Source organism: Protomyctophum bolini, assembly GCF_963924005.1.
Source record: "Protomyctophum bolini genome assembly, chromosome: 24".
NCBI lineage: Eukaryota > Metazoa > Chordata > Actinopteri > Myctophiformes > Myctophidae > Protomyctophum > Protomyctophum bolini.
The window spans coordinates 18,130,732-18,154,684 of NC_137885.1; the positions used below are offsets into that span (position 1 = coordinate 18,130,732).

A 23,953-nucleotide genomic window follows, 5' to 3' on the forward strand; every position below is an offset into this window, starting at 1 on the left:
GTGTAGATATTAATCTGCAATCTCCCCAGGGAATTATTTGTCCTGTGGCAGATTCGTCTGGTTTCTATGCCAATGGTGATGACCCCTGATCATTACCGTTTATATAATTTGTGTTACCTGGTTCTCTCCATCTGGGAAGAAGAACCAGATGGAGATGAAGAGATTGTCCACATCAGATGACCCTCACGCCACACAGGGGCATCAGAGCCCCTGGAGAAGCGAGGGAGGTGTCTGGGAGGTGTCTGCAGTCTCCGGGACTTTGTGTTGGGTTAGTGGATTACCACCCGGGGACAGGTGTGTAACCCCTCAGGTCAGCACAGGGCTGTGTGACGTTCTGGGCTACCAGTGGTGTGGTTGAGATAGTGTTGTGTTATTATGAAGTTATTGGGATTTGAGAATGTGTTACTGTATGTGTTTATGGAGATGAGTGAAAAGTCAATCCTAGTTGTGCAGTGTAAAATGCATAATTATGTTGGCATTGAGTTGTTTTGGTGTTATTATAAATACAAGTATTCCTATTGAAAGCTGTTGTCTGGCTCTTCCTTCAGCATAAATCCACCACTTGACCATTTTGCATACATATTGATTCTCTGATTTGTTTAATTTGCAAATGTTTGTTTGTATGTTCTTTGCAAGGAATGATAAGAGTGGATATTTTGCATATGGAAACACTTTAATGGTGAATGTGACTGAAGTTCTGTCATGTGAATGTATGTAATGTTTTATGAAGGCTGGAGGAGATTCTCCAGCTCCAAGAGAGAAAACCTTCATCACATGCATTGGAAATTGTCAGGTTTTCATGTCCTCACACTATAATGCTAGGATTCAGGTAAATGTGTGACGTTGCCCTTTAACTTATAGAGTAGCAGTAGCCATATAAAAGATAAAGCTGCTTTTGTGAGATTTTGGATGTGAGCAGAATATGTATTGAGGGCAATGATAGTATAGCCTTAGTAGCCTAGTAGGCACTTGTGCTGACAAGATGGTACTGATAGACATCAACCACATTTTCTAAAGATGAAGCAATGAAATATTTCATTACTATGTCGACAGGCTTTCATGATGCGTTTGCCACAGTGATGGATGTTTATAATTTAACCACGTAATGAAAACATACCTTGTGGCTTGTTCAATGCTTAAGACTACTGAGCCAACCACATTTTTACTTTTGAATCAGCACGCAATGACAGTAGTGCAATAATGCTATGCATGCATCTCAATGCATGGGTGGTAACCAAGAGACAAATAACCATATTCTTGGTGATAATCATTAAACAGACAAAAAGCTAATTATAGTCAGAATCGTTTATTTATTCAACCAATAAAGATGAAAATACAGTCCACTGCCACCAACTCCAAAGCTAAACATGGTTCACGGCATGCAATGCCGGGCTCAAAAGATCCTTCAAAGAGACAGAAATAAAAGAGGCAGGACAAGAAGCCTTTGGATTGGCTGAGCTACTTGTCCTTCTGCTCGGACTCGGAGTCAGAAGATGAGGATGAGGAAGATGAGGAAGAAGATGACCCCTCCTTCTTGGTTTTGTCCTTCTTGACCTTCTTGGTCTTTGGTGCTTTCTCTCCAGGGGGTCCGTTGTTCGCAGCCTTCAGCTCCTTAGCAGGGTCTGCGACTCCGAGTTGTGGAGGTGCAGCTTGGTTGGACTTAACGCTTTGGGGTTTTATAAGGGCTTCTTCCTTCACCTCCTTCTCCTTGGCGGGGGCCGCTCCTTTAGACTTTTGGGGACTTTTGACTTTAGGAAGAAACGAGGTGTTCAGAGGTTTTTGATCAAATCAAGAGTGTTCTGTGCACACTGTGCTATATATGCCTGCTCTCCAAATGTTTGATTTACAGTTATGCACTAGATTTTAATGTAGTGATAAAATTTGGACTTAAACTGTTATTCGTCTATAGTGCTCAATTATCATTCATTAAAAAAAAAGCATACGTGTGTAGTTGCATGCAGTTTTAAGGTGCACATGACGAGCACTACTCTAAGGTGAAGTTCAGTGATGTTATTAGAAAATGAGAGCATAGAGTGTATTGCAGAACTCAGAAGAATGGAGATTGGTTTAAGCAGTATGGCTATGGCTGTATTCTGCTCATTTATTCAGTGTCGAATGCCAGCCTTATTGCTTACACCATTCCAAGCCTTTCACACCTACAAGAACACCGTACAGGCAGGCTTGAGTCAAGTTACTATTCAAACTGGAATCAATAACTATTTTAATAGGACACATTCATCCTATGTTGTCCCAAAATGACTCTCTTAATAGTCATTATCGAACTAAAGTACATTGTCAAAGTAACTGAAAACATTTGAATTGGTAATTGACCCAGCTCTGTAGACGGTTAGTTTGGACACAGACATAAAGTGCATGGAAAGGCAGTGCATGCATGCTGCAGAGTGCAGACAGCTATAAGGTCCTACTGGTTGGGTTATTTTGTCCTAAAACTTACCGCTCTGCAGTGCATTTTCTAAAGAGAACTCCAAGCTGTCAGGGGAGAAAAGAGGACAAGATCCTGCTGATACTAACACCAACACTTAAACCAAGACCACGTGACCAATAATGCTCACCCCCTCACCCTATAGTTTGACACTTTCACCTTTGTATGAATGATACAGCTGCTATTTTTTTTTTCTTTTTTAAGAAATCCATGCACACTTTAATAACCACTTGCAAGCCCAGCATCCATATCCTTTGAGCTCATATAGAGGGTTTAAATTGTTAAGTCATTAAAATGTAACTCTGAGAGTTCATTGACCATATGCACACAGAGGCCATCTTGCCCTTAAGTTAATGGCAGGGTGGCAACTAGCCGCAATTTGCCATTGACAGCCCATACACCCAAACAGAAAAGTCCTATCTGATTGTATTAAACAACGTCAAACTCAGCTGTACGAAAAGCTTATATTATCTGACTGTAGACATGTTTATGAGCTACTCTCTGTCAAGAAATATCACTCAACGGCCCATTCGTACCACCTCCACCTGTTCTGAAATTGCACATAATACATTAGGCAGCAGTACGTTGCTTTACTGAAAGCTTAATAGCAAGATAGCCACCGTGTGCATATGGTCTATTTTCTTTTCTCTCTCCTCCAATGCCAGCAGCAGCAGTGATAATGTACAGAGACTATAGTACGGCCTCCTCACCTATCCTCGTCGGCGGTGATGCCGTGGATCAGACGGCGGTAGTCCGCGATCTCGGCCTCCAGCTTCATCTTGACGTGTAGCAGCTCCTGATAGTCTTCCACCTGACTGGCCACCTGCGACCTCACCTTAAGAAATTAAGCCATTAAGAAATGTGAATCCCCAGACTCCTTCAAAACCACTCTCAAAGAACACCTACAGACAGCTGCAATTCAAAACTGGACCCTGTAAAAAAGGCCAAGGTCCCCCCCCCCATATATACTCTACATGTTTTCCCCTTTTTTACTTTCTTTAACTGTATATATGATTATTTCCTGTTTTTCATAGAAGCGTATATTTGTACGTATTTAAATGTTCTGATGAATTGAAAATGGAGGACCCTGATGTAAACAAGTCTTAGTGCTTATTGACTTTTTTCTTGTTTACGTTTCAGATGTACCCATTCTACTAACTGTGAATACAATTTTCAATCAATCAATCAATCAACCTTGCCCAGCTCCTCCTCCAAGCCCAGCAGGATCTGGTTGAGGCGGTTCAGCTCACGGTTGTAGCGGTTCTCTGTCTCCTGCTGTGTGCCCTCCAGCGAGTGGATCTGACACCGGACAGACAGGGAGAAGCCAAAGTCAAAACATAAAAGAGTAATATATTCAATACAATTGTGTTACATATTAGACAAACATTATTGTATATTCAATGGCACGCTCCGTGTCAGAGATGATGGAAGCATGATTGTGTAGGCTCTCGGTTGTAATGATAGAGTATCACTTGGCTATTTTCCAGAAATCCTATCAAACACAACCTTAAAATATATATAAATTATTTTCATGAAGGGCTACTGCTTTCACAGTGCTATTCTGCCTTTGACCTTGTCAAACCCTATCCCCCACAAACCAGGCCACCCCAGGACACTTTTAAAGTGTTGACATTTTGACCCCTACACTTTTCAGTCCAAGGTGTCCCTGTAGGCGAAAGGGAACCTGTTTAGTATGAACTAACCGTCTTGCTATTTAATGACAGGGCAGTCTGGAATGCTGGTTTACAGACAGGCACAGGAGGTATCTCCAGGTCGCTCTTCTTTTGTTTTGCACGGAAGAATGCAGACGATAGCAGACAGGAAAAATCAAATAAGTTGGCTGCCATGGGTGCCATGATAGTTTGTATGGCTAACACCCAAGTGCTATACGGGCTGCATGCATTGTTGACAGCATCCGTTTGATGCGGAGAGGCTTTGTGTCACTCACCGCTGGGCATTTCAGGACATGTTGGGTATAGTATGATGTTACTGAAGCTCCCTCTGTTGTTTGCTTTACTCTGCTGTCACCTCGGGGGATACTTATGAACGTGTTGTTCAACACAGATGTGTGCATAGGTTCCAGGATCCAGGGTGGCTTATTTGCTGTGTGTGTGCGTGTGTGTGTGTGTGTGTGTGTGTGTGTGTGTGTGTGTGTGTGTGTGTGTGTGCGTACCATGCTGATCATAGCCTGGACGTCGATCTCAGCCTGCTGCTTCTGCCTAAGCAGATCATTGCGTTCGGAATGGCCCGTTTGCAGTGTCTCCGTGTTCTGGCGCACCTCCACCTTGATGTTGTCAAACTGACAATACAACAGACAGAGGGTGGGGGGGGGGGGGGGGGAGAGAGAGAGAGAGAGGGACGGAGGGAGGGAGGCAGGGAGGGAGAGAGGGGGGAGCAAAGACGATGATTGACAGGGAGGAGGGTGGATGGAAAAGTAAAGTGAAAGGGGGAAAGAGAGAGAGGGAGAAGTAAAATATGTAAAGGATGCAAGTTAAAATAACACACAACAAGTAGCCATTTCACAACTCCAGGACATTATTCAGCCATAATATTCAGGTTTAGTGTTGATTTCATATATGGTAGAAACTAGAAACCCAGAATTGTGACACAAAGAAAAGAAAAAGATCCCAAATAACCATGATGGCATAAGGGAACTAAACTGAAACCAGATGATGAGGTGATGAGGGCGACGTACCTTGTCTTGGTACCAGTTCTCGGCCTCAGCGCGGTTCTTCTTGGCCAGCTTCTCGTACTGGCCGCGGATCTTGTTGAGGGTCTCGGCCAGGTTGGAGTCCTGGGAGTCCATCTCCACAGTCACTACAGAGTCCTTGATCCTCTTACGGAGGTCCTCTACCTCCTGCAAACAGCAACATGCAGATGATTTGTCATTAGTAGTCACTATATAGTCACCGTCACCATGTACTTCAATAGATTATATAGCAAGTAGCTATTTTTTTGTCAGTCAGCGAGGCCCTCACATCTTTGTGGTCCTTCTTAAGGAGGTCCAGCTCGTCTTTCACAGACTCTATCTGGTTCTCCAGTTGGCTGCGGTTCAAACTAGTGTCGTCGATGATTTTCTTCAGGCCGACCAGGTCCTGCTCCACTGCATGCCTCGCATCTTTCTCAGCATCCAGTCTGCAGAAGTAACAACAGTTCAGTTGCAAATATGTCAACACTTTTTCACCAATGGAAGGCACCCATCATTTCCCCTCTTTTGTAACAGTGGTGGATTGATGCAGCAATGATACAATATTTTTCTGAAAAAACGTAAATGTTGTGTCCCTTACTTATTCTTGAAGTCATCATTGGCCAGTTTTGCATTGTCAATCTGAAGCAGGAGCTTGGCATTTTCCATGGTCTTTTCCTTCAGCTGTGGAGATGTGTGATATATTATAAAAACTCATAATTTATAAACTAATTTTGATTGGAGAACTATTTCAATTACTTTGCATACATGTATTGCATTCTAATAAAACAATTAAAAGAAGAAATTATAAGTTGGCTTTGGACGCCTTGTGCATATAAACCGTGCGTAACGGTGCGTAAAGGTGCATGGGAATGGGAAAACAATGAAACAATGAAACACAAACCTTCTTCCTGAGGTGATCCAGGGGTTTCTCGGTCTCATCCCAGTTGCGTCCGTCGGGCGCTGCCCTCTTGGCGAGGATGTCCTTGATCTGATCCTCCAGCTCCTTGTTGCATTTCTCCAGCTCGCGCACACGGCCCAGGTAGCCGGACAGTCGCTCGTTCAGACCCCGCATGGTCTTCTTGTCGTCCGCGGGGCCGACGGGGGCGGCGGGCGGCGCGGCCGCCCTGGTGGGAGCCGCCGATCTGGGAACGACGGCTTTCTCCGAAGGCTCGTTGCGCATCACGTTCCGCAACCCGTCCAGGGTCGCCACGGACGCCCTGGTGCCTCTCCCTCCGGCTCCGCCGAACACGCTGGCGCTGCTTCCATGGGCATTCCTAGGCATGATGGTGCTGGATGGATGGATAGATGGAAGGATGGTTGGGTGGATGAGATTTCAGGCTGCACGTATAACCAAGACCAAGTTGGGGGAGGTCACCTGTTCTGGTGTTGTTGGAAAGAGTCCGCTGGTGATTTTATACCGCTATTTTACGCACGTAACAGCCCACCGGGTGCCCCATTGGCTCGCCGTGTCCAGCACACCCCCGGACAAACAGGTTCACGGTGGAAATTCAAGAATTTCGTCTGTACTTATCGACTTTGTCTCCGCCAAATGGCACTTGTCTTCACTTGATTGGACGAAAGCGAATACCTGAGAGGTGAGGGTGGTCCTTGCACACCTTAAAAGCAGGTGACTCCTTGGTTGTAAGGTAGCTATCTCATGCTCTCTCTCCCTTTGCAGTTCTTCTTTTTCTATACTATTTGGGTAAATCTCACTATAGTGTAATAATGTCTAAACCTAGTGGAGGATACAGCAGCCAGTCCTATAATCCGGCTAGCAAAAAGCCCAAAAGCTATCCGAAGGTAGCGACCAACCCCGCCTTGCTCAAACCAATGGACCCAAAAGTGGACCCCAAGGACCAGACTGCCAAGAGCCAGGAGAAGGAGCAGATGGTTGGACTCAACGACAAATTTGTTGCTTTCATCGAAAAGGTATGCAGAACGAATCATACTAGTTTGATTAATTATAAACCACTGTGCATATAGTTCCAAATCAATTGACAACTTTAATGTCTAGCGGAATATATTTTAATCTGCTTTTGGTTTGTTTGCTTGTTTGTTTGTTTGTTTATACCTATGCGCATTCACACTAATCATTTATTAATGCAGTTATTTATTTATGTAACGTTTGTTAATTTGTATTATTCACATTGTCCTAAAGGCTTATTGTATTAGGCAACTAGCGTAGTGATAATTAAACTAATTAAATTAAATAAACAATTTATGGTTGTTTTTGTTTTCTTGACAATAAACCATAGGCCCGCGGCCCGCCGCCTATTTGTAATTTGACAACGCCTTTAGGATATGAAATGGCACACAATAGGCTAGCTACAGTCAGTAAAGTGTGCGTGAAACTTTTAACCTGGGGGGGAGAGAGAGACACTGACGCTTCCTTGCCAGGAGCTCTGTCTGAATGAATATAGATCTATCTTTAGCAAAGGATGCTTTAGCTCAATTCCTCTCACAACCGCCTAAGGATGCATTTTGGTTGCTCTGGCGCCATCTTGTGACTACTCGCATAACTACAAGGTGTGGCAGCAGGGTTACTTACTTTATGCCTGGCTCAGTTAAATAAGGTGGTGAACATTTTTGGTTAAAACAAACAAATACAATTAAGTTAAAAAGTAAAAGTGCTATATTCTGATAGCATTAATTTCTTTAGATGTTAGATTGTTCAGTAATAGGGCAGGGGTCTCCCCGCATCATCATTAAACATACATTTCAATTTAATCCAGTCAGGAAAGTGTCAGGATCTTTCTTTCTCGACCCAAATAAAAGAAAAGCAGGAAAACTCGAGTCATGGACCCCAACTTACGTGCAAACAATGTAGCCCTATTTATTCTCCAGTCCTGTCTGTCAACGGCAGGGTTGCAAAACTGACATCAAACTCTCAGTTACACTCACAGGGGACACAAGTGAAACTCAACCACAAGCAAGTTGAATCAACACAAGGGCTGACAACTGACAAGACAGGCTTGACAACAAGGGCAGACAGGAAGCACTCGAGCACTACAAAATAAAATACCCCGAACGTGTTAATCTTGTATCCTCCTTTATGACTTCTCTCTCTAGATTGGATGAAATTGGTATCCTGACCTGAACATGTATTGTCTGGTTACTAAAGAGCTGGAGAGATGGGAGACCGCTGTTACTGAGACACTCTGAATGAATCATTACTATCACAATATAGAGCTATTTAACACTTTCTCTCTCCCCCTCCCTTAAAACAACTCAGAAAAAGAACTTGGAGGACAAGAACAAGAAGTTGGACACCAAGCTGAAGATCCTGCAGGAGCAGGAGGACTACAAGGTGACTACTATGATGATTTTATGATTTTGTATTTTTAATAGAAGTGTACGTCTCTAAATGTTCTGATTAATTGAAAATGGTGGACCCTGTTGTAAACAAGTGTTAGTGCTTTATCATGTTACACAAGTAACAGTGTTTGTATTGTGCTTTTGTTTGAAATGTATGTTCTGCATATTGTGAAATAACATTTTCAATCAATCAATCAATCAAGGGGAAGATCGACGACCTGGTGAATCAGATGGAGAACGAGCTGCGGCAGCAGATCGACCAAGTGGACCGTGACCGCGTCAAGCTGGAGGCGGAGCTGGTGAAGCAACAGGACGAGGTGGACCAGACCAGGCGCCAGTAAGTAATCTGTAGCAGTGGTTCTCAAACGTTTTCATGTCTAGGACCCCCAAAATAATATGCCGGCCTATTTAAAAAGATAAAAACTAAAAGTTTACATCTGTAGCCTAGCTGTGAGATGGTCTGCATTAGCTGCTGATACTTCAGCACTTTGGTTAGAAAGGCTTCTTCCAGGCTATAGTCAAAGGTACAGCCGACCTCGAGAATGAACACCTCTATGGTTTTCATTTACAACAATGACATCAGGGGTGTCACGTGTCACGTGTTGTGTGTGTGTTTAGGCCAGTCCATTGTCTCACTAACTGTACAGTTTTGTCAGTCAAATCACGTAGTGACTTTCGTGGAACATGTACATTGGAAAATAAGTGTTGTACTTTGGCTAATGACAGGCTGACTGCCTCCAGCTGCCTTCATGATGAGTGGTAGGTGCGATGCATGGATTGAATCAAGTCTGCTGGAGTACTCAGAAATGATCTCCTCGACCTGATCTTTCCACTCACCTGCCACATTAAACTTGGCCTACAGATGACAGATGGGCGGACTGTTTTAGTCTGCTGTTGTTGAGGTTTAATAGATCTGAACAAAATCAAGAAGAGAAATGAACATACAGTATGTTTAGGCAGTGTGGACAAGGGAAATTATTCAAACACACACACACACACACACACACACACACACACACACACACACACACACACACACACACACACACACACACACACACACACACACACAATTGCACATTCTCACGCCACGCTGATTATATGCGCTCGTTCATTTATTTTTCACCACCTGTTTTGCTGTTCCTGACGACGATGAAAGCAACATTCCTCAATCATCCTTACATAAGTCTGTGTGATGTGGGGTTATGCATGTACATGTACATGTACACACACCCACGCACACACACACACACACACACACACACACACACACACACACACACACACACACACACACACACACACACACACACACACACACATAAGTTCCATCCATCCAATACTGGTTGTTGAAAAGATTACATCTGGACCCAACTGACCGGGTCTGGATCAGCTCAGCAGTCAGCATGAACACATATTGTAGGTGTGTGTGTGTGTGTGTGTGTGTGTGTGTGTGTGTGTGTGTGTGTGTGTGTGTGAGTGTGTGTGTGTGTGTGTGTGTGTGTGTGCGTGTGTGTGTGTGTGTGTGTGTGTGTGTGACCAAGGACACCAGGGTTAATGGGGATAATGTTGTGTTTCAGGTATGAAGACGAGTTAATAAAGAAGAACGAGGTGGAGAATGAGTTTGTCTACAACAAGAAGGTGAAATGTCCCGTCTGCCTATCTATAAATGCACTGTGTGTGTGTGTGTGTGTGTGTGTGTGTGTGTGTGTGTGTGTGTGTGTGTGTGTGTGTGTGTGTGTGTGTGTATTGTACGCACGTACGTGTGTAGTGCAGTGCCCGGTGTCGAGTCTGTCAGATTGCCGGTTGTCCAGAACCAGCACAAAAGCCTCTGCCCGGGAACTGGACCTGATCACCCATCTCCATACAGTATATGGAGCTGGCCTGTTCTGACATCACATGATGTTCTGACATCTGCATAGACTCCATATTTGGGCATGCCTGACAAAGAACTCCATATATGGGCATAAAAAGGGACACAGCCATAATAACTGCACGAGGAAGGGACTGCACACTCCAGGAGACAGTGATTGGCCAACTTACTATTGCATAAAGTGATTTATTACCACGACGCGTTTGGCTGTTAGCTTCGCCAGGTGCTATGTGCCATGTATATATATATATATATATATGAACATCTATGAAAGGGATTTATAGTTAATAGCAAAGCATAACATGCGATAACTACAACAAGACAGCTTTATGATATTATGACAAGATTAGCTATGAAATGCGAGTGTATTCATGCATGTGTGTACGTGTACTTATGCATGTCTATTTTGTGTGTGTGTGTGTGTGTGTGTGTTTGTGTGTGCAGGAGGTAGATGAGGGCCACCTGGGAGCAGTAGAATTGGCTCTGGAGCTGGAAGATCTTATGGGAGAGCTGGAGTTCCTGAAGAGGGGTTATAACGAGGTATAAAACCACATAATTTATTTATTACTCAAGTCTTTTGATTGACTGATTGATAGAGGCTACTGTATGTGCATGCATAAAGTGCCAAAGTGAGTTTGATGTCGTTTAACGTGGTTTGATGCAATCAGTTAGGAGTTTTCTGTTTAGATGTATGGGCTGTCAAGGCCAGAAAGTCGGGGTTTTTTGCACAGTTGCATTGTGTTATTTCTACTTTTGCTTTGATTGAATTGAATAATGTCTTGTTTTCCTGCTCTCCGCGGTTCCTCGCATGCAGGAGATCAAAGAGCTGGAGTCTCAGGTCCAGAACGAGACCGTGATGATACGCGAGGACAGCAAGCGCTCGCTGGACATGGACGACATCATCGACGGCGTCAAGGCCCAGTACTCCAACATGGCGGCCCAAGCACGGGAGGAGGTTGATCAGTGGAACCAGAAGAAGGTGGGCGACAGAGGAGGAAGGGGCATTGTGTCTCATTGACACCTCAGTGTGCAATTCAGCCAGGGCAGTCGAAAAACTAAAATCTAATCCAACTGAGGAATATTAAAAAGCAGTCAATAGGATATAGTAATGCCAGAGTCAGAATCACAGCTTCTATGCCTAGAATACTGTTTGTATGCAGTACTGTATATGACTTTTGTTCTCTTCCTCTGCACGATTCATCCCAACTTGTCCAATAGTATATATCTTTCTTTCCCTACAAATGGATGGTTGTAGTTGTGTTGTTAATTTGGATACACGTGCCCCTACATAGATGGATGGTTGTAGTTGTGTTGTTAATTTGGATACACGTGCCCCTACATAGATGGATGGTTGTAGTTGTGTTGTTAATTTGGATACATGTGCCCCTACATAGATGGATCTTGTAGTTGTGTTAATTTGCGTGTGCTCCGCAAGATACAGATGGATGACTTGATGCAGACGGCGGGGAAACGAGAGAGCGATGTGCGAGACTTGAAGAAGGAGATCGCAGACCTGGTGCGACTCATACAGAGGCTCCACGGAGAACTGGAGGCTCTCAAGAAGAAGGTACAGTGTACAATGTGTCATGTACAGTTGTACACATGAAGTAGAACAGCGATTCCCAACCTGCGGACATTTTAAGGTTTTCTCACTAAAGTGCAATTTTTGAAAGATCACCAGGACAAAATCAATTGAATGTACTAGACACGCTTTGAATGTTAAGCCATGTTAAGTGCTGTGCTAAGATGGGTGGGCCACAAACGCTTTCAATATTTTCAAGTGGGTGCTGATCCAGAAAAGGTTGGGAACCGCTGCAGTATAAAATATAATATGATTGTTCATGGTAGCATACATTATGAACAAGCCAAACAAATACACAAACTTCAACAAAGCCACCTGACTCTTGTCTGTCGCTCTGTGTATACCGTGCAGAAAGACAGCGTGTGCAAGGAAATCTCCGACACGGAGTCGGAGGGCCAGAAGAACCTGGACGAGGCGCGGGAGAACATCGCGGCCCTGGAGGAGGCCCTGAGGAGAGCCAAGCAGGACATGGCCCTCCAGCTGCGCGAATACCAGGAGCTGATGAACCTCAAGCTGGCCCTGGACATCGAGATCGCCACCTACCGCAAGCTGCTGGAAGGAGAGGAGCAGAGGTGAGCTCCAACTTGACAGAATCTCTCATCATATGTAGCCTGGGTTCCAGCCTGATTTGCTGTGTTCCGTGTGAGTGACAAAACAAATCCACGGAACGGATCAGCGGATCAGGCTGGAAACCAGGCTGCGTCATAAGACCTTCTATGACGTGTCTGTCGAGTAATATTTACACAAACTGACGCTCTCCCATGTCTCCGTTTACAGAATGACTGACCACATACGCCAGCAGCAGTATGGTGAGAACCATGTTATTCCTCTTGACATATATACTGTAGTCACTGTCAGTGTTGAATGTAATCAGCATCATGAAAGATTAATATCCGCCGTCCAGGTGAGTGTTAAAAAGAGCTTTGTCAGCAAACATTGATTATATTTACAGACAGAGCTCTTAATAGTTTGACAGTGGTTCTCAACTTGAATGGGGGAAGTAAAATCCCAGAAGAGTGTTTACAAATGGGGCCAAATGGATCCATCCATTGTATTTGTTAGTTGTTACACACGTCTGAGTTACCGTAGATTAACACTAGTATTTACTTACGTGAATTGTAATCATGTTATTATGGATCTTAATTTGTCCATGGATAGAATTAAATACCAGTATGGAGTATGCTCTCTGGCTTCCGTGGAGCAAGGTTGAGAACCACTTTTTGGTATTTTGCTAGGTTTAAGAATATACACGTTGTTGCAAAATGATATGCTTATATAGGTAGGGTTGATGAGTGGCTTATTCAAAAAATAAATGACAGTGAAAGGTTCTATAATGTTGATTTACACTCCCATGATTTGATTTAGTTTTATTTTATTTTGCTTTTCCACTAAAATCAACCCTCTCTTTCGCTCAGATATGTAAAACAAACCAACCAATTCCAAGTCCTTGCTTGCACGCAGACGATCATGCGCCGCTGAAGCCACAGCCAGTGACCAAATCCCTCTCCAAAGACCACCACGCTGCCCCGCCCACAAACCACAAGAAACGCCTGCTGGTTCGCGTAGAGGTGGAGGAGGGCAGGGTTGTGTCGCAAAGCTCCCACTACACCGATGTCGAGTGACACACACAGCTCTCCGTCACTTCTTTTTGTCAACATAGCAACACTATACCAAGGTTTGAAGTTCGAAGATTCAAGTCAGATCCTGTATGTGAACAACATGACTGCATTTGCACTAAAGGGCAATTTTTGGAAACACTGGGACAAATTCAATTGAATGTAATACCTGTGCAAGGACCCCCCCCCCCCCCCCCCCCAGCCTCCCCTGCTATGCCTATTGCTTCATCTGGTTGGACTTCAAGCGTGCGCACTGGGCCATTTTTGGGGGAAACGTTGTTTTATCTTCTGCGTTCCAGGGTTCTTTGGGGGAGTTCAAGGCAGGGATGCCTGTTAAAGTGATCTTGAAAACGTGTATATCCTTGTTTATGTGTGTATGGGTGAACGCAAGCCATGTCTGACCTCATTGACATTGTTATCAGCTTTTCCTTCAGTCGTTCTCACATTGTAGGAAACATAGGGCATGGCAGTGGCATCCGGACACCATCCATAGAGATTTCCCCCCCCAAAAAAATATTTAGATCAATTATTGTAAGCCTAGAATCAAAGCCATCCAGGATCCCGGTGAATCATGACCATAAAACAGCTGTTTTCAATTTTTATTTTTCACAGAATCAAAGGTTTTATGGTCATGATTCACCAGTATCACATGCACGCACACGCACACACACACACACACACACACACACACACACACACACACATTGACCACTGCAACGCAGACGGCACACGCACGCACGCGCACACACACACACACACACACACACACACACACACACACACACTTCAGACAGGTCAGACTTTTATTTGAAATCTATATGGGAAAAATGGGAGTCTGGATCAATGCAACCAGACAATGACCGCCACCACTGCTATGCCCCATAAATGCAACCAAAGTTTTTGTTACGTGTTTCTGTATATTAAGTTTGAAATAAAAATGGGGAACTTAGCAGTATCGTATGTGTCTCTGTCTGTGTGTGCGTACGTCCTCTGTTCAGACAACGTACGGTACATTTTGTTGGCTGCTGAAGATCTTAGCTGTCTTGGAGGCTATAAACAGGAATGCAGTATCATAACATACATAGATATGTTTCCTAGAGCCTTAGCAGGCCACCCAATTTGTTGTGACACTAGAAGCCAAAGAATACCTCTTTTATATATCCACACAACGCATCAGATCACATGAGAGTGTAAAGCAGGGTGTGGGGGCGTCTGGGCACCAGTTTTGGGCAGAAAGATTAAGTATAGTGGAATATTATTACTTTGCCCCGTGATGAGTATAGTGTAACAGAAATTAAATTACATCAATTAACCTATTAACCTGAGTAATTTGGCATTACTAAAAAAACAATAATAAAAAAATAAGTAAGCCTCACAGTTATCACTGACAATTTCACTGGGCGATTAGTAACCTGGACCACTTTCATTACATCCGGGTGGGGCAGAGGTTTGGCGGTGCGTCTGGCCACATGAAGATCTAGCATCAGCAACAGTGAGGCCTCCAGCTTTGCTGATGCGTTGCTATATCTGCTATCTGAATGTTTAGACCTATATATGTAACTGTAAGCAAGTCTGCACGAGGATGCACAGCTGCACGTGTGCTTGTGCCAGCTTACACACACACCACAGATTTATCAGCATCAAATAATGCCGGTAATCACAGCTGAGCTAAAACACATGGACATTTATCAGAGTAACAATGCTACAACTGACCACGGACTGTTGAACTTTTGGCTCGAATTCAATTAAAACTAGAACTGCACTCTGTCGAGTGCCAAGCTGAGCGCGCAAGTACTGTCGACCGCTACGAACTTTCAAATCTCAGCCTCTCTGTAAAACATTGAAATTAAATACTAAAGTCGGGTTATAACTGGCTGTCAATGGTGACGTAATTACGATATGTTTCAGGTTAGGTAACAGTATGTATGTATACATGTACGTTGTAAAATAGTCTATCTATTTTGGGGCCTTTCTGCCTTTATTGATGTGTGTGTGTGTGTGTGTGTGTGTGTGTGTGTGTGCGTGTGCGTGTGTGTGTGCGTGCGTTATTTCCCAGTGAGAGAGAGACTTTTAGTTGTTTTTTCCTGAAGCACATTTTTGTTTAATAAAAAGCCCCGGCCACCGGCCAGCTGGGACTGCAGCACCCTGTTTGTGTCTGTCACTACACCTACAAAACTATCATACACAGCCCTAAACCGTTATTGTGTTAACGCATTGACATATAAATACAGTAAACAAAAATGTGTTTTCGGGGTAATCACTCAGCGATACTTGCCGTTTGGGTCAGTACAATGGGACATGGGACGTTTTTGTCGAAGTAAACTCACTGGTGAACATAGGAGTGAGTCGTGAACAGGGCAGCTGGGGAACTGCCCACCATTCCCGTCCTGTTTCCATTCTTGTCTTCCTCTTTCAAGCAGAGAAGACATTCATGATTTATCTGACTCAAAAGCACGCACGCACGCACACACACATGCTTTTGACCCCATGTTGATAATCTATCTCTCTCCACGTCATCTAACTATTCTGACCATGTGTAGTTTCAAATGGCTGGTTTTCATCCCCAGTTGGCATGTGCAGAGAGAAAACTATATGTTTGTATTTCATGGTTGGTGTTGTAAATGTAGTTATACATTCATTTGTCTCTTTTGCTCCTTATACGGTTGTCAAATCAACTTGAATGCAAAGAATGCCTTTTCTCTGAACAAGAAAATAATGTTTATTTTTACATCGATGCACTCAACTTTGGGTGACTTAATAAGTCATGTCCGCTCTTGATTAATTTGCTCGTTTCAGACACCACTTTCACTCAGTGCACCTGTCTTGGGCATGTCATAATTATGGAGTGTGATTGTCTCACACCTGTCAAGCGCCAGGCTATAGATACATACAGTACTGTGTATCACAACGTGAGGCTAGTGTCTATCATGATGGTAGCATTTCTGTAAGACACTAAGGTCCAGAGGGACTGAATGACGTCAAAGCTTGAATACAATTGATGCTGCTGAGCGAGAGCAGTGTGCAGGATGTTTCTTCATGACATGATAGATTTTCTATCATGATGTGATCTACAAGATCACAATGTGAGCTCCTATTTTCTGAAGGTTTTATAAAATGTAAAACAGGGCTTAGGTTGTAAAAGCAAAAAGAACACTCAATGGTCTTGATTCTTGACAATATGCATTGTTGTGATTTATGAAGCACTGTGATATGATTATGAATTATGCTATTTATGATTATGTCTCAGACAGCAGTCAGTCCCAAGTACATTGTTTAAAGCTCTGTTCCAGATAGCAGGCCTGTGGCAAACAATGGCAAAGTTGGGTATTCTCTACAAACTGAAACTGTACTGGACATCAGAGCAATCACTATGTAGCTCTGCTCTGTACATTCAGTGTCATTATTGGTGTTGTTTATACTGCTGGAGTGCAATATTGCAAGATGACACCATCATTATAAATAAACGTAGCCTTATGAGACTATTTGTCTAGGCAGCATAGACAGTGGGACAGGTCGATGGCTAAGTGCCAGTCGCTTCAGCACAGCGGGAGATATCGTCAGAACCTGTACATCCACTGATAAGTGCATTTTCGAGGGTATTACAGTAGGTGTAGGCCTGAAGTGTCTTCCACCTCGCCATGGGACGTGTTTTGAGGAAGTTACGTACAGTAAGCCAGTCTTTGAGGTGACTGGTTCGTTTAGTTGCCCACCATGCTTCTTGGTCTATACCAATGCCATGTAAAAGCGTAGGGCCCCACGTTAAGTTTGGTATGTTGTACGACTCTGGACCGAGATAGTAAAACAAACAGTGGTCTGTTTTGGAGAGTGTAATGAGTGATGAGAGGAAAAACTGCAGTTCTGTTTATGTAAATCACCTGACTTTGAACGCTGCCTGGTCTCATGGATGGGAAACCAAACACCCACTGATCATTCAGAGGACTGGAGATTCCGCTGTGGCCAAGGTTGTCTACTCTACTGTTTTCAACCCTTTTCATATCAAGACCCATTATTTATTCTGCATTTGAGCCACGGACCGTCTCATTTGATGAGATTTATCCTCTCACACACAAAACTTTGAATATTTTATTCCATGCTGTATTGAAGTTGGTACCATGTGAGAGATAACAGGCACGCTTTTATCAAAATAACAATCCTTCTACATCCTCTAATTGTGTAGACTTCTTGTAAATTATCTGATGCAGATTAACAATAAATTAACCAAATGGACCCATAAGGGTCCCATAAGGGACCCATAAGGGTCCATGTGGTTTCATTTTACGCTCTCAAGAGTCAAAGATCCAGGGTCCATTTGGTTACCAACTCTCCATCATTTAGATGGGGACCACCTGGAACCTCTGGTTGGACCACTGGTTGAAAACCACTGCTCTACTACATTCAATCCCCATTGGATACGCGATCCAGGTCATGGCAACGACCTGGATTCAAACTCAAATGATCTCCTGTTGAAAACAAAAGGGGAATCTCCTGTTGGGAGTAATAGGTTTCTTGGATTCAGTCCGGGTTACTCACGTCACCAATGACCATTTCCTCAGAGCAGCTCCACGTCATCAATTTGTTCATGATAGCAATGTCCTTGCAGTGTTACTTTTGACGTGTCTGTTAACTGCTGCGTAGCAAGCTGCGTCACAGTGTCACCAAAAGCCATGAGGACTTCCCACACGCCACACCCACACTTTCTGATTATGAACAATAAGGCCATCACATGGCTAGCACTTTGTTATAGTGTCCGCCCTGAAACTGGGATGTTGGGGTTCGATCCCCGACCGGGTCATACCAAAGACTGTAAAAATGGGACCCAATGCCTCCCTGCTTGGCACTCAGCATCAAAGGGTTGGATCGGGGGGGTCAAATCTACTAATCAAATGATTCCCGAGCGCGGCACGGCTGCAGCTCACCGCTCCTTGGCTGCGGCTCACTGCTCCAAGAGATGGGTCAAATGCGGAGAACAAATTTCACTGCGGTAACGTGTGTGACAAATTGTATGACTTTTTCAATATAACATGACACTAATGATCCCCTGTATCTTTCAACCTCATGCCATCCGGACAAATATACAGAACCGGTATAGGAGTTTTGTCCCCTCAGCCATCGCGGCACTATAACAAACTGCGCCGCTGATAGGATGGTTCTGTATACAGTGGGGACCTCATCGTTTTTTGGCATTGTCTTGATGTTTTCTGTACTGTGTTGTTTTGTTGTGGGTGTGAAGATGACTATATCCTTCTGGACAACAAAGATTATTATCATCTTTCGTTAACTTAGAGCGCAACTTCCGCCGCTGCCTGCACCCTCCGTCTCCATCGGTCCCGGAGCTTCTGGAGGAGTTTGCGCGCGGGCTCCGTGTACTTCCTGTTGGCCAGGCCGAGCACCAGCGGCACCACGGCCATGCTCCCGATGCCGCTGCACGACAGCACGATGTGCGTGGTGGAGCTCCAGCGGGACTCGCTCAGCAGGAACGCCACGCACACGTGCATGTAGATGATGTAGGGCACCCAGCAGGCCAGGAAGGTCAGCGACACGGCCACCACGCAGCGCGTGTACCGCAGGTTGAGCCGCTGCTCCCGGTCCGACCCGCCCCGGCCGCCCCGCTGCTCCACCGAGCGGTGGAGGCGGCAGATGTCCCTCATCTGTCCGCGGGTGATGAACAGAACCCGGCCCGTCATGCCCACGATGGAGACGATGGCGGGCAGCAGGACGCCGTAGACCTCCAGGTAGATACACAAAGATCACAATGTTTCTATACAAAATACAATGATGTATGGAATGGTAATTGCAACAAAAAAAATATATATATATATATATTCTACGACAGCCTTTTTCACATCAAGGCCCATTATTTACTCAGCATTTGAGCCACAGACCACCTGATGAAATGTAGCTTCTCAGACCCATGCAAAACTAAAGAAGATGCCCTGTTCCTTTCTTTTCTTTGTTTATGCTTTTTCTGTCCTTTTTAGTTTTTTGTTGCAAAAATACAAATATGAACTACATACCTCCAGGTAGATGAAGGCGTTGGGGAAAACCCGGCGGTAGGAGCAACAGGTGGTGCTGTTCGCCGAGCAGTTGGCCGGAGGCGCCGCCGCCGCCGGCAAGCTGCCGCCCAGGCAGCAGCCGTCCCACTCCGTCCCCGTCCAGTTGTTCCAGCCGAACGCCGGCAGCGCGGCGTAGAGCAGCGGCGGCGCCCAGACCGCCAGCAGCGCCAGCGGGAAGCTGCGGTGCAGCCACAGGCTGCTGTAGTGCAGCGGGCTCACGATGCACATGTAGCGCTCGTAGTGCACCATCACCAGGTTGAAGAGGAACGCCAGGAACAGGAAGTTGGGGAAGACGTGCACCATCATGCACGAGCTGAAGCTCAGGTGCCGGTTGAGGCCCATCCAGGGGATGAAGGGCAGTGCCACGCCCGTGCACAGGTCGGCCACCAGCAGGCTCAGGAAGAAGTAGTTGGGCGTGTTGTGGAGCTGGCGGTTCCACGCGATGCCCAGGATGATGACCAGGTTGGCCAGGATGATGGAGGTGGACAGAGGCACCGTGATCATGTAGATGAGCTCCTCCTCGGACAGGAGAGGCTGGGAGTCATTGTAGTCCATATCGTATAGCTGAAGACCACCTCGATCACGGAGCCTGAGGTCCTCTTCTCCACTCCCATCAATGATGAGCTACCCTAGTATGGATCACAGGTGAGAGTTGTCAATGACAGCAATGGCGGTAGGTACAGTAAATAAAACAGACATATTCTTGATTGAAATGCTTGTACCAATTAAGAATTGATTAACCACTTTGTTTCATTGTTTCTTTTGCTGCAAAAGAAAGAAAAGCGTGTGGATCTGCTATTGAAACTTTTTTTACATGACTTTCACCTATAAGGACATACCCAAAATAGGTTTGATTATTAATCGATTATTGTATTAAATTATTGATTATCAATAAACGTATTTTATTTATTAAATCGATTAGTTTGATTAAATGTTGCACCCCAAAAGGGAGTGGTTTACAGATGGCTAGATTAGATTATTACATTATTTCAACATTTCTTAATACGCACTGATAGCAATAGCTCAGTGTCTAAACAGGATTTTTGATGTTGGAAAGAGTCAGTTGGAAATCTCTAATCTTCAACAATTTACAATGTACGCATTTAGCAGACGCTCAAATCCAAAGCGGCATAGAAATAGTCATCTAAGATCATGATGTAAACCAAGTGTATGTGTGTGTGTGTGTGTGTGTGTGTGTGTGTGTGTGTGTGTGTGTGTGTGTGTGTTTGTGAATGTAAATGATGCCATTTACATATTTAATGATTCCATTTACATATTTAATGATCCCATTTACACTCCCAGATCTTCCTCAGGTTGATGATGTAGTCTGGGTTCCAGCCTGATTCGCTGCGTTCCGCGGGTCTGAAATGTGACTTCGCAAGTGACATTTCAGACCCAGGCTAATGATGTACAGTTTGTACAACATCACATTTTCTCTTGTAGATGTATCGCTCCACCTGAAGTCCATGTTGGTACCTCCCAGGTGGGTGGAAGCTGCTTGGAGTAGGAACTTCAGCACATCCACTTCAACACATCAACTTGCGAGGTGTTGTATTGTCCCTGTTGTACTGTCTAAGGCTAAGCCACCATATATGGCAGAGACTTAAGCCTATAGTCCTCCTGACCACCGTTGTGTGAACGAATAAGGCTAACAAGAGACGCTAGCTGAGTGACATTCGTTATTGTATCATGATTCTAAGATGCGTGTCATAAGTTTGATTGTAACATAACTGCACGCGTAATGTTTGTGTCCTTTTGTATTTCCTTTTGTGACATAAATACATTCTTAAAATGTAAATGATACTGTGTGTGCTTGTGTGTATATGTGTGTAAATATTGTAAGTAGTCTTGAATGTAAAAATCTAAAATGTTGCGCGTACATTCATATGAACGGTTGTAAATGTTATAGGGTAAACCGACATGTATTAAGGATAGGCATTAATAAGCTTTGAGCTCCAGCCTATGCCTTTTCGACCAACACAAAATAAAAGTTGGATGTCATGTTAAATGTAATGATGTGTTGATGATGATTGAAATAAATTAAACTAAACTAAAAAAAGAACCTGCCTATAAAGGTGCTTTTTGAATGTAACTATTTATCTACCTGCGGATAATGCTATCATTTTTCTTATATATTCAATTGATCTTTAGATATCTTTCACCAGCGTGGATGAAACACAACTTCCTACAACTAAACAGCTCCAAAGCAGAAGCCATTCTCATCGGCACCCCCCACACCAGGTTCAATCATCCCCCATCACAAGCTCTGGCCAGGACATTCCACTCTCATCTCAACTACGAGGCCCACATCAAACACCTCTGCAAAACATCATTTTTCCATCTCAAGAACATCGCCAAACTCCGTCCCACCCTCACTCTACCTGATGCTGAAAAGTTGGTCCACACCTTTGTCTCCTCTAGGTTGCACTTCTCATCAGGATCCCTACAAAATACATTCAGAACAGCGCTGCTAGGGTCCTGATGAGAGTGCGTAAACACGAGCACATCACACCCATCCTCCGCTCACTCCACTGGCTCCCCATCTCATTCCGGACTGAATACAAGAATACAAGATTTCCCTGCTAACCCACCAGTGCATCCACGGCAACGCCCCCCCCCTACCTCAAGGAACTTGTCACCCTTCAATCCTCAACCTGCTCCCTCCGCTCCTCAAACACCAGCAACCTCCTCAAACCCACAAAGACCGACCTACGCACCATGGGTGACCGGGCTTTCTGCTCGGTCGCCCCCGAACTGTGGAACGCTCTCCCCGCCCACCTGAGAGCCCCACAGTCGGTAGACGCTTTTAAGAGAGGACTCAAAACTTTCCTTTTTACCAAAGCATTTTTATAGCCTTGCCCTTATGTTTTAAATGTTCCTGTTCTTTTAGATGTTTGTAATGGTGTGTTGTTTCTTTTGCTTTTATTCACTGCTGTAGCACTTTGAGATTCTTGCGAATGTAAAGTGCGATATAAATAAAATCCATTATTAATATGATTATGGCCCTCATTGTTCATACAGTACTAGTAAGGCTAGGATAGAGACATGCGGTGGATTCATGTCCATTTCAAGGGTCCAGGTGGATTCATTGCTTCATTTTTCCTGACAGGGGATATTCAGTTAGAAGAACACCTGCAGCCATGTAATCTATTTCAGTCAGTCTCTCTCCCTATCTCTCTTGTCCTCTCTAAAATTAACTGTGTGCTTTAATATAGTAAATAAGCATATCATTGTATTATACCAGTAAGACGCGCAAACGCGGGAAGCGAACGCAGCTCGTACATATTTGGGTTTTGGACGTATAGCTGCTTTGGGGACTCCTTATATGGTTATGGCTGAGTCATGGTGACGTAATCACTCAGCTCCATATATGGGCACAAAAGCGGGACAGACACACACACACAGACAGACAGACAGACAGACACACAGACAGACATGATCTGCTAGGTCTCATAGTAAGAGCTCACTGCGTTCGCAATCAATGTTCCCCACCATGCAGGCAACAATGAACAACAATGAACAACAATGAACTGATTACAAAAGACATGCAAGACTGTATTGTCAATGAGAAAGGGTGGATTTGTAAAGGCTGGTGGGCCATAACGGCAGTGAGCTCAGGATGGGCAGCGGTGAGGTCACAGTCAGTCAATAATAGATGAGTCTGGGGTTACACACCTCTTTGTGCCCATTATATTTTGGAGTCAGTTTACTTGAGTTTCTGAAACTAATGCTGCATCTGCAGCAATTGTTGAAGATTCATTTTTAGATATGGGTAGAATTTAAAATATAAGTACAAAATACAAGTACAAATATGTACAGTATGTATTTATTAAACATAAATATACCCATTTCAAAATGTCGTTTATGATGGGTGTTTTTTGCACTGTTTATTGGAATGTGACTGATAATACGAATGTAGATAAATGGAATATCTGAATAGTTTTATTACATTATCAAATCAGAAGTAGCCTATAGTAATGTATTCTACTGTATGTTCAGAACATTCGAAATTCCAGAATTCACTTTTCTAGAACTTCTGAGAATGCAATTGAAACAGGTTGACACCTACCTTTCTTGGGATGAGTGATTCATTTCACCTGTCGATGTCGATGGACTGAAGGAAATTCACAGACAGACTTGGTATGAAATGTCCACCATCACAGACACAGACACAAGCACAGGTCCTCATTCTTCTTCACAGGAAAAGATCCCTTTGTGGAACAGTGCAGCACAGATGCTCCTGTAGACATACAGAGAGAGAGAGAGAGAGAGAGAGAGAGAGAAAGAGAGAGAGACTGAGCAGTCCAGTGCAGGGGTCTTCCTCTTAGTTGGAAACTCTTAAAGGGGAAGTACACACTAGAAGTGAAGGAAGTGAAGATGTC

The 23,953-nt window shown here is 44.1% G+C and overlaps 3 protein-coding genes across 3 annotated transcripts; 1 reads left to right on the forward strand and 2 right to left on the reverse strand.

The window, feature by feature from the left end:
• Positions 1–1,304: 1,304 nt before the first annotated feature.
• Positions 1,305–6,610, reverse strand: LOC308311978 (keratin, type I cytoskeletal 18). Its single transcript, XM_080758809.1, has 9 exons — positions 6,034–6,610; positions 5,731–5,813; positions 5,422–5,578; positions 5,139–5,300; positions 4,617–4,742; positions 3,638–3,742; positions 3,154–3,278; positions 2,456–2,490; positions 1,305–1,748 (listed from the first exon to the last, which is right to left on the reverse strand). The coding sequence occupies exons 1-9, from the start codon at positions 6,412–6,414 to the stop codon at positions 1,459–1,461; spliced, it is 1,464 nt and encodes a 487-aa protein (XP_080614935.1). The 5' UTR covers positions 6,415–6,610; the 3' UTR covers positions 1,305–1,458.
• Positions 6,611–6,766: 156 nt separating this feature from the next.
• On the forward strand, positions 6,767–13,524 carry LOC308311798 (intermediate filament protein ON3-like; the record flags this gene model as incomplete). The annotated part of the gene is made up of 10 exons (XM_080758575.1): positions 6,767–7,061; positions 8,365–8,439; positions 8,651–8,784; positions 10,028–10,088; positions 10,765–10,860; positions 11,135–11,299; positions 11,762–11,887; positions 12,254–12,474; positions 12,680–12,711; positions 13,364–13,524. The coding sequence occupies exons 1-10, from the start codon at positions 6,858–6,860 to the stop codon at positions 13,522–13,524; spliced, it is 1,275 nt and encodes a 424-aa protein (XP_080614701.1). The 5' UTR covers positions 6,767–6,857.
• A 5,273-nt stretch (positions 13,525–18,797) lies between these two features.
• Positions 18,798–20,126, reverse strand: gpbar1 (G protein-coupled bile acid receptor 1; the record flags this gene model as incomplete). The annotated part of the gene is made up of 2 exons (XM_080758701.1): positions 18,798–19,244; positions 19,533–20,126. 2 exons carry the CDS (start codon positions 20,124–20,126, stop codon positions 18,798–18,800), a joined length of 1,041 nt encoding a protein of 346 aa, XP_080614827.1.
• Positions 20,127–23,953: the final 3,827 nt, after the last annotated feature.

Bases quoted from the DNA above. Each gene is read 5' to 3' on its own strand.
- LOC308311978 (XM_080758809.1), bottom strand. From the start codon at position 6,414: ATGCCTAGGAATGCCCATGGAAGCAGCGCCAGCGTGTTCGGCGGAGCC. The intron at 5,579-5,730 runs GTAAGGGACACA...TTACTTCTGCAG, and splicing joins AATGATGACTTCAAGAATAA to ACTGGATGCTGAGAAAGATG. The intron at 3,743-4,616 runs GTACGCACACAC...GTCCGGTGTCAG, and splicing joins TCCAGGCTATGATCAGCATG to ATCCACTCGCTGGAGGGCAC.